At 41.0% G+C, this 14,365-nt stretch overlaps 1 protein-coding gene across 1 annotated transcript in view; it reads left to right on the top strand.

Moving 5' to 3' along the window:
* The window catches only part of kcnh4b (potassium voltage-gated channel, subfamily H (eag-related), member 4b), a 41,485-nt gene extending 28,731 nt beyond the window's left edge, over positions 1-12,754 (top strand). The window contains exons 7-16 of the mRNA XM_041231399.1: positions 518-725; positions 3,859-4,056; positions 4,561-4,760; positions 5,053-5,302; positions 5,648-5,862; positions 7,464-7,502; positions 8,629-9,002; positions 10,082-10,188; positions 10,916-10,992; positions 11,501-12,754. Of these exons, the coding sequence (XP_041087333.1) occupies positions 518-725; positions 3,859-4,056; positions 4,561-4,760; positions 5,053-5,302; positions 5,648-5,862; positions 7,464-7,502; positions 8,629-9,002; positions 10,082-10,188; positions 10,916-10,992; positions 11,501-12,697 (2,865 nt within the window). The 3' untranslated portion in view covers positions 12,698-12,754. The remainder of the gene's footprint in view (positions 1-517; positions 726-3,858; positions 4,057-4,560; positions 4,761-5,052; positions 5,303-5,647; positions 5,863-7,463; positions 7,503-8,628; positions 9,003-10,081; positions 10,189-10,915; positions 10,993-11,500) is intronic.
* Positions 12,755-14,365: the final 1,611 nt, after the last annotated feature.

Here is a 14,365-nt window from a genome sequence, read left to right as displayed (position 1 = left end):
GAAAGCCCAGAGAATTATTTTAAGTGTAGTATAATGTCTTCAATCTTCTTTTGAAGGTTCTTTTAGTATTTCTAAATTTAGCATTTCTGGGTGTTAAAAAGTTATGGATGAAGGTCAATACATTGTAAAAGTATGGTATAATTGCATTGAGCTAGAAAGAAACAAAGAAAGGACTGCTCCTTCTTCTTCTTCTTCTTCTTCTTCTTCTTCTTCTTCTTCTTCTTCTTCTTCTTCTTGTGGTATTAACACATCAACGTGATCTTTTAAGGATGTAATTGTCTGACAAGCTTTTTTTCTAAAAATAACACAAAAAAACCAAACTAGATCTACAAAGTATCCATGTCTTTCTTTTTTTTATTCTGTTACAATGTACTCTTAAAAAATGGATCAAACTGTACACCTAAGGCTGTGATTCCTACCCGGGATGGTCATTCATCTTGTGGTTCATCAAGCCCCTTGATGGAATGTCACCCTTACTATGCATGGTCGGTCAGTTCTAAGCCTGTTCCCTTTGCAGACCTCGCTGGTTCACCTGCTGAAAACGGTCCGTCTGCTGCGTCTCCTGAGGCTGCTCCAGAAGCTGGACCGCTACTCCCAGTACAGCGCCATGGTGCTCACCCTGCTCATGTCCATGTTCGCCTTACTGGCTCACTGGATGGCGTGCATCTGGTACGTGATTGGACGAAAGGAGATGGAGAGCCATGACCCAACCACCTGGGAGATTGGTGAGTACCCAAGCAGGAGGCAGGGGGATTACTGCCTGCTTGAGGAAAGCAAGGTGTTCAGACTTACTGGAGTGACTTTCTGCAACAAGAAAAAAGGTAGGCAGCTAGTACAGCACTGCTTTGACTCAAGGACTGTGCAAGCTGTTTAAATAGTTATAGAGGTATTATCACCTCTTATTATGGGTGGAAATCTGACTTAATTTTGTTGCATAAGGAAATGCTGATGCAATTCCTTGTCGAAATGTATTTTGTTCTACAAGAATGCAACCATATCTGTCATCTAAGCATTTGATATGCCATCAGTATGATTAACGATTAACAGAATGAGGGCTATCAACCAAGATATTTGCTTTAAAACACTGGGTTATTCTTATTAAAGTGGTTAAAGAAACAGGCTTGTAACCAGCAAGTCCCGGTTCGAATCCCAGCTCAGCCACTGACTCATTGTGTGACCCTAAGCAAGTCACTAAACCTCCTTGTGCTCTGTCTTTCAGGTGAGGCGTTGTTGTAAGTGACTGCATACTTCACACAGCCTAGTCTCCTATCTTGTAAAGAGCTTTGTGATGGCAGTCCATTATGAAAAGTGCTATATAATTATTATTATTATATATTGCAGTGTAAGGTATCAGAAAAATGCTACTGCATAAAAAAACTAGTAGCAAAATGCTACCAAATATGTTAAGTTCAAGCCTTGAGGGAGAATGTACTACTGTATCGTAGGTGGCTCTGCTTCTACCTCCAATAGGTCATACTGACCTACTTTTTCATGGTATTAATGTGCTGTTTGTTTTCTTGATGGGAGATGTTTTTATCTTCTTTACAAAGTAAACACAAGGGCAGAACCTACCAGGGCAGGGGTCTTACTTGCTGTACATGTTTACACTTGAACATGAAAGGGGATTTCAGAGGAACTGAATTAGTAGACCAAATTCAGTGAGCCAGAGAGAGGATCAGGGTGAGTCAATGAGCTACAAAAAAAACTTTTATATAACAGTTTTTTTCTCTCTTTGTGTCAGCAATCATTCCAGCGCTTTGATTCAAAACAATAAAAAATAAAAATTGTATTCTGCAATATTGCTAGCTATTTCCATAGAATCTGTTAAACCCTCTTCATTCCAATACTGCAGGCTCTGTCCGTACACTTTCAATCAACCAATCAATATTTATTTTACATAGTGCCTTTCATAGTGGACCGCCATCACAAAGCGCTTTACAAGGTAATGAGGAACAATGCATAATACATTAAATACAGTGAAATACAGGGCATAGTACATTAAATACAAAGAGCAAAAAACAATGCAAATACATTAAATACAGGCATAATACATTAAATACAAGGCTAGGATGTGAATTCTAAACATTGTGGATGTGTGTGTCATACAGAATCATACGAATAAGATGGAGTGAAAAACCTGAACTAGCAATTAACAGCTAATAGCAGATATCAGGCTTAAAGAGAACAAGTGGGTATTTCAAGTTGATTTGAAGGGAGCGACTGAGGGAGCTGCATGCACCAAAGCTGGGAGAGAGTTCCAGAGAGTTGGGGCCATTAAGCTAAAAGAGTGCTCTCCAAGTGTGGTGCACTTTTGCTTGGTTATAACAAGCAAGCCAGAGTCAGAGGACCTCAACTTGCGGCCCGGGACATAGCTGGTCAGCAGATTGGAGAGATACTCTGGACCTGATGAAGGGCATTGTAGATGAGCAGGGGAGTTTTGAAAATAATCCTAAACTTTACAGATAGCCAGCGCAGCTGGGCAAGACAGGGATTAATGTGATCATGTTTTTTTACATCTGGTAAGGATTCTAGCAGTGGCTGCTACAATTGGTTATTTGTGTTATACTTTCTTAAATTAGACTTGAATTGTGCTAAAATCCAGGGTCTGGTAACTATGTCTATACAAAGTCCTGAACTCAGAGTATGAGAAAGAAAGAAAGAAAGAAAGAAAGAAAGAAAGAAAGAAAGAAAGAAAGAAAGAAAGTACAGCACAGCTAGGAACTAATAGGTCTTCAAGAGTAATCCTCAAACAAATCAGTCTACACATGCTTTCACAATGGAATCTGAATAGCGCAGAAGGCTTTGTGTTGTAATGACCATCCCATAACAGCCTTACAGAACATCTGGGAACAATCTCCCCCTTACCCATTTTTTAAAATAGACTAAATATCCTTGTCATTGTAGCACAGAAGATGATGGTCATTACCTCTCTGTTTAGATATCCCTATTTTGAATTGAAAGCAAAGCTGCCCATGTTTTCTCTGAAAGGTATAAAACCATTTGAATGTTACAAAATCAGTAAGAAACAGCCTGGTACAATTTGAAATAACTACTCCCTGTCTGCTACAACAGAGAGAACTGTATCACAAATTCCCTTGTCTATTGACCCAAAGCAATTTGATTGAATCAATCGCTTTTGTGAACAGCACAGAGGTGTACAAACATGGTGTGTGAGTTTGCTTTCGTGTAAGCCTGAGATCTATACTGAGTTTTTTTGTCTTATTAACTTTGATTGACTTAGCCTTTATAATTGTTAAAGTTTACAGAGTTAGTAATTGCATAGAATTGCTGCATTCTCCCCACACTGTATAATTAAAAACAGGCACTTCATATTCAAACATAAAATCCTGGGGACTTCTTTGGATATCTCCTATTGTTAACGGAACAGTATTTGATTCAGACAAGATAATTAACCTCAATTTGTCACTAGCTGTTTATCTGCTGCCTAGAAGCTCTAATTATACCTGTAGCCAGCTGTTCTTATGCATTGACACTTTGCAACATTTGTGTGACGATGCATTAATGCAATTCTTATATTAATTGACTGAATGTGTGATATGTACCATGAATCATTATATCGGAATTCTGTACCCCGCTAGTCATTCATTCAATACAGAGACAGGCAAAATAAAACCATATGGCCCTATGCACAAAGCTTTAACACATGAGTCATTAAAATATGTTTTTTTATTATTAATTTAAGAATGTTTGTTCATGAAACTGTTCAAGACTGCCTCCAACTGAAACACTCTACTTTAATTTTAACAATATAATCTGCATATAGGCTATTACACTTATGACTCGATGCACACCTCTTTATTTGCCCATTGCTTCATGTTATTTCTGTCTCTTCTCCAGGTTGGCTTCATGAACTGGGGAAGCGTCTTGAATCTCCCTACACCAATAATTCAATGATGGGAGGCCCATCCATTCGGAGCGCGTACATCGCCTCTCTCTACTTCACCCTCAGCAGTCTCACCAGCGTGGGCTTCGGGAACGTCTGTGCAAACACAGACGCAGAGAAGATCTTCTCCATCTGCACCATGCTCATAGGAGGTAAGGTTCGAGATTAGAGGAACATAAATTAAGTAATCAGCGCAGATGCCTTTGAGCTGAGCTTTTATAGGTCATACCCTATGATCTAGGATCTGGATAAATGAGGACTGGACACAACTGGACTTCATGTATTCTGATAAAAATGTATCTGTAATGTATCTATAATGTAATTTATTCAACAGGTTTTGATTTAAGGCTTCCATTACATGAGCCATTCTAGCTTTTAGTGCAGGTTTAATTAGACATCTGAGCTTAATTAGACCTGCCATGTTTTTTTGTACAGGAAGCTTACATAAGGCTCACGGGGAAACCTGCAATGGAAACTCCTAAGCAATGGGAGTTAACTTAAGTTATTCCCAGTACAATCCTTAAATCTAAAGATGTTAAGAATGAATCACTAACATCATGAAAAGAACCACTTAAAAAGAAAAGTATTACTTACTCATGTAGAAATGTACACCAGTGCAGTTCAGTAACCTTGTTTCTCTCCCTCTCGCTGCTCAGCTCTGATGCACGCCGTGGTCTTTGGGAACGTGACCGCGATTATCCAGCGCATGTACTCCCGCCGCTCGCTGTATCACACGCGGATGAAGGACCTGAAAGACTTCATCAGGGTCCATCGTCTGCCACAGCAGCTCAAACAGAGGATGCTGGAGTACTTCCAGACCACCTGGTCTGTCAACAATGGCATTGACGCCAATGAGGTACAATAGAGAAAGAGAGGGACACTCAGCTGGGTTCAGTATTCAGTGCTAGACCTACATAGTTACGGGTTTCTAGGTGGTAGAAATGGGTTCGTATAAGGTTGAAGGATGGCAAACATCTGTGTATGGCACAATATTGATATGAGAAGAAGCGAACAGACTGAGGCTGGAAATCGAGTAGAATGACTGTAATATGGCTTGGAGTCACGCCTCTCTCTCTCTCTCGCTCTCTCTCTCTCTCTCTCTTTCTCTTTCTCTCACTCTCTCTCTCTCGTTTGCTTGCCTGCTGCAGCTCTTGCATGACTTCCCAGACGAGCTGCGCGCAGACATCGCCATGCACCTGAACAAAGACATCCTGCAGCTGCCTCTGTTTGAGTCGGCGAGCCGAGGATGCCTGCGCTCCCTCTCCCTGCATATCAAGACCTCCTTCTGCGCCCCCGGGGAGTATCTCATCCGGCAAGGCGACGCTCTGCAGGCCAACTACTTTGTGTGCTCCGGCTCTCTGGAAGTGCTCAAGGACAACATGGTCTTAGCCATTCTCGGTAAGGCATGCTCCTGATTCGATTTCAATTTCGCAATACTATTTCAGAAATAGTATTGTGAAATTGTGAATTATGCAAAAGAGCCAGGATCATCCACATTCATGGTTATGAAGCTTTTAACCTCATCTCGCTGACAAGAGGTCTTAATCCGTAACGGCAAGGCCTCACACAACACTGCATTGCATATCCATATCTGCAAGGGTCAATTTTAATAAGCTAAAGTTTTAATAAACTTTATGGTAATCTCCACCAAGGGTGATTTATCAACGCTACTAAACGCTTAGCGGCGGTATTAAGATCATTAAATACAGGCTGCTGTTTTGTCTCCACTTCTGCTCCTACCAGGCAAAAGTGATCTGATTGGCGCGGATCTGCCCTGTAAGGAACAGGTGATCAAGACCAACGCAGACGTCAAGGCACTCACCTACTGTGACCTGCAGTACATCAGCGTGCGGGCGCTGAGAGAAGTGCTGGAGCTATACCCTGAGTATGCCAGCAAGTTCACAGCAGATATCCATCACAACCTGACCTACAACCTGCGGGAGGGCAGCGAGGCCGAGGTGAGTGAGAGAGAGAGAGAGAGAGAGAGAGAGAGAGAGAGAGAGAGAGAGAGAGAGAGAGAGAGAGAGAGAGAGAGAGAGAGAGAGAGAGAGAGAGACAGAGACAGAGACAGACAGAGCTCTGGAGCACCACTGAAATTCTTTGCAGCATCCACCAGTGTTATGGAATCTAATTTATGGAGCCCTATTACCAAGTTAGTGTAATTATCACGCGTGAACCATTTTCAATTTATGAACACAGGCAGGATCTAATCTGTGCATTAAGCAAGTAAGCTAAATCTATTATATATGGCAAATAAAATAAATGGTAGACCGACAGATTGTATGAAGGCCTTTAGGACAATAGAATCTAAACAAAAGCTGGGGTTGAAACCAGGATGCCAGCAAACAGAATTCTATATATTTATATCATCTTTTAATAAGCCTGCAGGCAAATTCAGATTGTTTTCCCCACCCCTTGCTAAGCTTTGTCTGCTTAAAAGACTGCGTTCTCTCTGGATCCAGTGAAACTGGACTGCAGTGCTGACCCATTCCAACAGGATCACTTGACCAGAACATTCACGTGCTGAATGGTACATTGGGAAGTATTCAAGAAGTGCAAGGCTTCTCTGGTTAAAAGCTCAACAGTGCTTGCTGTAGTTGATGGACTGGTATATATTCTCAATGGACCCTAGTAGATATTGTATTGTACATGAGAAGATCTAGCATCAAATCCCTTTTTGCATATTCAAAGCTGCTTCGTGAATATTTTATTTTCCCAGCTCTCATTTTGGATTCTGTCTTGCATTCATTCAAGGCTAACGCATACTGCACGGTCATTAATAACGGCACATTGCTCAGCAGATGCAGAGATTGGTCTAAGGAAAGTAATTTTCAAAATGCAGCTGTTAAGTAGAGGTTTAAATAATTCATGGTGTATCCTCTTTAAATATATAAGCAAATGATTTTAATGAGCAAGTCATCTAATGATGATGGTGTAACCCCAACATCTGGGGGCACTGCACCATATATATATTGTCCTGTTACATTTATATGCATGCACTATATATCTTGGTATTCCTGAATAGTCCCATCTTTAAATACATGTACAAGATGTTATTGAGCACTCTGTCCAACAGTATCTACAGGGATGGTACTATAGCAACTGTAGTTGATGTACCTAGCTGCAGAAGTCCCTATAGTGCTACCTACTGGGTTTCTGTTATACAATACATTAAATCTCTGTTATGTTTTTTCCGTAACTGAATAAAAAAGAACATTGTGGTACATGTATTAATTTGCATTGCCTGTTGCCATATGGTCAGGACATTTTTAATCCATGGCTCCATTCCAATAAGGTGGAGATTTAATGACAAAACAAACTGCTGATTTTTTTATATATTACTTTAAGATTAGGGGTGTACGAGTATCAGCACACCCTTACTATGGATCGTTGCTAGAAAAAAGATAACCAGCCACGTAATTTTTTAGTTCACTGTTATCTTAAAATAGTAATATACACATATACTCCATGAATGAAGTATATATACTTTTGTTTCCAGTATTAAAATCAGTTAGTTCATATGTAACAAAAAAATCTCTTCTTTAACTCTCTTTCACAGGGCCTCTCAAGATTCTACAGATCTCCAAGACTTTCCCAGGTAGCTTTCTATTTTTATTCCTTAAACAAACAGCAATTTACTTTTTGTAGTCGTCAAAGAGCCCTTTTTACAGCATACAGTGCAAAAGCTCATATTGCACAAACACATGACTGTGCTTTACATTCACCAGCAAAAAAAAACAAAAAAAAAAACAAAAAAAAAAAAAACAAAACCACCAGTTATGTAACCAAGCAGAGCAGCAGTCGAGGTGGAACAGTTAGGGATTTAAAGATTAATAGAACACCCACTTGTCAGCCTGAAATAACTTTTAAAATGCCACTGCTGGTGTAAAGGATTTCTAATTAGTGTCTAAGTCAGGGGTCTCCAGCCCTGGTCCTTGAGCGCCCCTATCCAGCAGGGTTTATAGGTGTCTTTACATCATCAGTGGCTAAAGATCTGGAACGCCTGTTCATCTGGACTAATTAAGCCAATAATTGGTTCAATTAAGTAACTGAGAGACTGGTTGAAATGAAAACCAGCAGCCACAGTAGCTCAACAGTACCAGGGTTGGAGACCCCTGGTCTTAGTCTAAATACTGTATATTACTGTCTGGCACACTTCATTATTGATAGAAGAGGCTGTATGAACTGCTTCAGTTGATCCTTGAGTGAATAGGAGGTTTCTGTGTACCGCTTAATAAAGGGGCTGATTAAAAACTTCAATGTACATTTTCAATCTAAGTTTTGTTTATTGAAGCAGGCAGCAATTACAAATCTAAGTAAGAACGAATTCAAGATCCTCGCCCAAGTTGCAAGATGACAAAGGGCAGCACCCCAACAGGCAACTTTGGAACTAGCTCAGTGCTCTCTGAACCAGCCTCTCTTTATATTAACATCGCGTCAGCTATACAGTATCACCTGTTGCTAGGCAAATGTCCTCGCTCCACACAGAATAAACATGATTTCACCCCATAACCACACTCAAAAACAACTGAGACATTTTGTCTCAGGAATAAGAGGAAGTTAGTCTTGCGCTGTACTTTTAACATTTTTCTGCAAATATTAAGTTGTCAGCTAATATTAAATGTTAACAAATATCAAACTGTCAGCTTGGCCGGTCATGGTATGTTAACCCAATATTGTCCTGTTACATTTATATGCATGCACTTGCTTTTCATTTCACCTAGCCTCGAATGGACAGCAGCATCACCGCTGACAAGAAGCTGCCGTTGATCGTGGAGGACGAGGATGAGCATGAGGAGTTATTCCACCTCTCTCCGGCCACCAGGGGCCGCAGGAAGCTGACTCTGCCCAGTCTGAACAGCCCTGTGCGACGCAGCTCGCTGGGGAACCTGCTGGGGGACGAGCTGCGGCAGTTCTCAGCGCTGCGCCGTACCTGTAGGTCTCCGGTGAGGGGAAACAGGGGGAGAAGCCCATCCCCTCAGAACCCAAAGGAAGAGCGAGAGAGTCTGAACAACGAGGCCATCTGCAACGGCCGCAAGCCTGCCAAGCTTCTCATCCCTTCGCTGAACTGTTTCGGCCCGCCGGACCTCAGTCCCAGGTAAAAGAGTCTCTGTTTCGCATGCCTTGCTACAAACAGTTGCGTGTGTCCACATTCAAAAGCAGGTGTCATTTAAAACCATCTAGTTGCATTCTAGATTCATGCAGCAAACTGTTTGGATCCAGTTTGTTTGAAATAAAAGTCATACCATCCCACCTGTTACCAGATGGAAACAGGGCATTTTTAAGAATCAATTTATATTTTTGCTTGCATACTGATTACATTTTTGAGAACCGATTAACCCTACTTGTCCTACGCCCAGTTTCTTAAATAGCCATGAAGACAAGATTAGGCAGACTTTCCTTATTGCTTTTTTCGCTACCTTGAAATGGTCTTACTGAAATCTGTTCCAGCAGCTTTAACTAGCTTGCTGATGAACCACTAATACGCACACTGCGGGCTATTACCCAAATTCAAGGTATGAATGACAGATAACAAGATCCTTTAATGTCCCTTTCAAGGTTTACAATCACTGCATGCACTTTGTAATGTCATACTGAATTTCAGTAAATAAATTCTGCACAGCTCTACTTTGAAATATATAACAAACTGTACCGCTGTATCAAAAGGGTCACCATGGAAACACGAGAGATCAGATCTTTTCTGCAAGACATCTGTTTGCAACAGTATAACATTATCAGTCTTTGCATACACTGGGTCCTGTTCTTGATAACAGCTAATATCAAGTCTGGGCAGATAATCTTAGGGATGAGGTGTTTTCAGTGATAGTCTTCCTACAGAGTAATGCCTGCCTTACCTGAATGCCCACAGCCCACCATACTATACAGTGTTGTACTTGTCCCTCCTGGTTTTTGTTCCATCTGTGTCCTAAATTACTTAATTAGAACAGTAATTGGTCCAATTAAGTAATTTAGGACACAGTTACAACAAATACCAGGAGGGACACTGGACCTCCAGGACCAGGATTGGATACCCCTGGCTAAGGGGGAGGTATAACTGCAAATGAGCATTAATAGCAAAAAATGACGATCAGAAGAAACCAGCGAGCAATATGGCTTAATTGTTGATTGTACTGTGATACAGCTGCCCTTGCTAAAAGCTCTTCTCATCCTTTTCAGGGTGGTTGATGGAATTGAAGACAATGGACGGACATCAGAGATGCATGCCTTTCACTTTAATGTTGATCAGTGTAGGTCGAAAGACCACTTGGACAGCTTTGTCAAAGGTGTGTTAGTGTGTGTGTGAGGTGATGGGGTCCGATAAATATCAGTGGTGTAGTCGAGCCGGAACTCGTGTAAAAAGTCACATGACTCCCATCTCCCGCACACCTGTCTGATTCAGTCACCAGTCCTTGTGATGCAATGAAAGTGCATTAGGAACTTCTTCTGTTAAGAAGGCTGAAAATGCTGACGAAGACGACAGCGACTAAGCAATTCTCTGACAAGATGGAGAGAGGCATTTTGGGGAAATACTTAAGCGAGAAGTTCAGTATACAAATAAAATGCAAATTCATATAATAATTCTTGCCTGAGAAAATCAATATTTTAGTGGCGTTCCAGTACAGAGTTAGGACTACACCACTGATAAATATATCAGAAACTACTGGTTGACTTTGGTGTCTTTGTTTTTGGTGTCGTACTGCTGTTTTTTTTTTTTTTATTGTATTTTGAAGATCATTCATTTTGAATTCCTAAGAAAAACACTTGCAGTACTTGTGCATAAATATTGTTTATTACAAGTTACATAAGCTTTTTTATGCAATTCTAACAGCTTTGATGGACACTGTGTTAATTACAAAATATTGGCCCTGTGGAAAATAACAGAAGTCTCTGTATAAAAAGAAGGATAACCTTAAGAAAAGTATATACTTTTTATTTTTGGGTGTGTAATTTCAAACACTGGGAACCTGTACCAAACCAATTCACAAACAGAAATATGTTGTTTCTCTGCAGATGCAAACGAGGTAAATGTTGCTTTACTGGCGGAGACAGAGGAAGTGAGACAAAGCATCTGCAAACTCAACCAGGAGGTATAACTAGGCTTGAAAAAACTGTTAGCACTGCTTTTTAACTTTTTGAAACTTTTTCCTGCATTACAGATAAGTTGAAATAAGGCTGCCGTTGTTGCTGACTCGGAAATTTGTGCTAGAACAACTTCAAAGGACTCTCTCTCCCCTGAGACTGTATCTATAAAAAGAGGCTCCATGTCCAAATTATGATATAATAGACTTGGTCTGTAATTTATTATGCACATGACACCTGCACTAGCATTGTCTCTAAATTTAAACAAGAGCAGAATTCTCCAAGGTGCAGGTTGTTATACAATTTGATTTTACACTGATATGCATTCAAGGTGACAAATGTTCTCTTACAGCTTTGCACAGACAGCAGCCAATAGGCTTTGCAGCATTTTTTGAATGTAAAGGACTGCAGCGTGTTGGCAAATTCCTAGGCAGATTTCTGTCTCGAAATGTAAAAGGCGTGATGTCATCTGTGTTTGGTTTGGACATCCAATAACGTATTTTCCTCGATTTTCAGATGAGCAACCTGAACCAAGAGGTTTCTCAGCTGACAAAGGAGCTTCACCACATGATGCATTTCCTCCAAGCCCAGCTCACTGTCCAGCACTACACCTCCAGCCTCCCCTCCTACCCATACAGGGTTCAGATGGTCCACTCCCCGCCAGCCAACAAAAACGGAGGCTCCAGTGATTGGCAGCAAAGAGTCTCTTACACAGTGCCACCTGGGCTGCACATGCAGCATGACCCCACCAATCTCGACCCAGTGAGTAGTGGAGGCCAGTGGAATTACAGCGGCACACCCAGTGCTGCAAATCACAGCCGAGGATCCACTATGGGGGGCCAGGAGATGAAAGAAATGGAGAACTTCCCTCCGGCCGTGGACCATTTCCACTCCACATCCAGCCCCAGGGCAGCCTATTTCCATACGCTTTGCTACGGAGATACAGGGAGAACGATCAACCCAGGCGTTGAGGTGAAGCAGAACTCATGCCAGCCAATTGGTAGTTCTCCAAACTCACCTTTCACGGCATCACAAGTGCGGTCTTTACTGAGCCCCATTCCCACATTTTCCAGTTTTGCTTCTGCTCCTCCTCCTCCAGTTTATAGCAGCTCTTCTTCTAATAGCGGACAGACTCTGTCCTCTTCCAGAAACCTTGATAAATCCCATCCCACCTTGGGTCAGCAAGCATCTGCAAGTTCTGAGCAGCCTCACTCCAAATCGACCAACCCAACAACAGTGCATTCAACGCTGGTCTCCTCGAACTGTGCTCATCATTATGCATCAGGATCTCTGAATTACTTGTACCCCAGCGCGAAGCATGAACAGTTCCCATGCATCTCCCTAAGCCTGAGGCAAAATGACTTGGTTGGCTCCAGCCCCACGCACTCACTGACCAGCATCGTTGACACCAATCTTTCAGAAGTCCTACCCAACAGTCCTTCTGTCTCAGGCACTTGTTCAGCGAGGAGGAAACCCCCCTCGACATCTCAGGATTCTTTTGAAAACTCTGGCATGCTTTTTTTGGCTACGACCGGTCCAGACCATCTGGGTATAGAACCTCTGGTTATCAAACCAGGTTCTGCAGACAGGCTGCTTATGTTGAACCCACCAGACTTGATTGAGGACAGTGAAGTGTCACAGTCCAGGAGATCCAGCACAGCAACCCAAACCCTGGATGCTGAGGTCTTCTGGAGTCTAGAGATGATGGATTGAGTTACACACTGGTCTAAGTATTGATCGAGAACCTCTTCTATATAAACTTTATAGACCAGAATGTGCAACTCTCTTTGTATATATCTGTTTTTTGTTTTGTTTTTTTTAAGAATTAAAAAAAATTCTATCTTAACTCTTTAACAAAACTGTTCGGTTTATGCCTGTACCTCGTTCTTTTATATTTTATACGGCAGTCGTGAGGCTAAATTAAATGTTGGGATTGCATGGAAAGTGTATTTAATTGTACAGCTGTTATTGAGTTTTCAAGAGATGTGAAAGTATAACAGCACAGCACAAGCACAATCAGCCTTGAATTATGTATTTTTTTGCACATAACATGGTATGGGTATGAGCCTTTGCATGATTTTTACAGATGATCTCAGCTAGGCTGTTAATGTCAAGGCAGAGCAATATCATATAGATAATCGTAACACAAATGTGTCCAGTCTAGTTTCCTTTTGTTTTACAGTCAATGCTCTTGCTTGTTATACTCATCTTTTGGGGGAGTTGAAAAAGTATCTCCCGTGTGTGGAGACATTAGGCTTGAGGATGCTATAGTTACCATAGAGTTCTTCAAGAATGAAATGTGTTTCATGAAGGAGTAAGCAGCTATAAGGATGGCAATTCAGAGCTCTAGCTCAAAAATCAAAACTTGGTGTAGGCAGGCATTGGTCATAACTGGGCTTGCTACTATTTGATTTTAATTTTTTTTAATATCAACGTTTATTTTAGAAAGAATTTAAGGGTTACATCTGTATTTTTCAATTCAAGCAGAGAATCGAATTTTATGCTTAAAAAAAAAAAAATTTAAAATAAAAAAACAGACTATTTATGCCATTGAGAAAAGTCTCATTTAGCAAAACCCCTTTATCATATCAACAAGCAACAAAACCATGGTTACCATCATGATAACTGAAATAACATTTGGCCACAGCTAGCTATACCTTGTAAAGATAAAGAAAAAATTAAAAAATGGTCTCAAATAAACCGTAGAAAACGCAGAATATAAAAGTGTATTGCACAGACTTTTAGTAGCATAAATTTACTATATAAAATAATATGCACAGAACAAAACATTAGATAGTTGAACAGAACTAAATTGCACTTATTATTCTGAGTCTGAGCTCCGCCCCTCTCCTGCTTCAGCACAGCTGGACTCAGAGTCACTGGAAGACAAGGTGGAGACTTCAGCTGTCGGTCAGGGTGTTGTGCACAATACTCAGAAAGTGTTCTCCTTTTGCACCCCATTTTCAAATGAAACTAGTGACTGTCACTGTATACCTATAGCAAAAGCCTACCTACACCTTAACGTGCTAATTTCAAAGTAGGGGCTTTGAATGACAGGCGCTGTAGCTGGCAAATGAAAGTGCACCGTCGGTGCAGATCTTGATGATTGACAGTCATTTAAACGAATGAGAGCATTCTAGCGCTGCTTCAGTCAATGACATCTGCCAGAACAGGGCTAAATGACAGTGACAGTGAACTGCCAGTACTAACGATCCACTGAGATGAGTGACAGCGACGCCTAGCCATTCAGAGCGGAACGGAGACGGGACAGACAGCAAGTATAAAAACTACACAAACTCGAGATGATTCCTAAATTATTATTTTTGGTAAGAAAATATATTAAAAAACAGCGAGTGGTTTTCTTATATAAATGTATTTGAG

Source organism: Polyodon spathula, chromosome 28 (assembly GCF_017654505.1).
Source record: "Polyodon spathula isolate WHYD16114869_AA chromosome 28, ASM1765450v1, whole genome shotgun sequence".
NCBI lineage: Eukaryota > Metazoa > Chordata > Actinopteri > Acipenseriformes > Polyodontidae > Polyodon > Polyodon spathula.
Note: the sequence above shows the minus strand (reverse complement) of the source record. Positions and strands in the feature narration are given on the sequence as shown.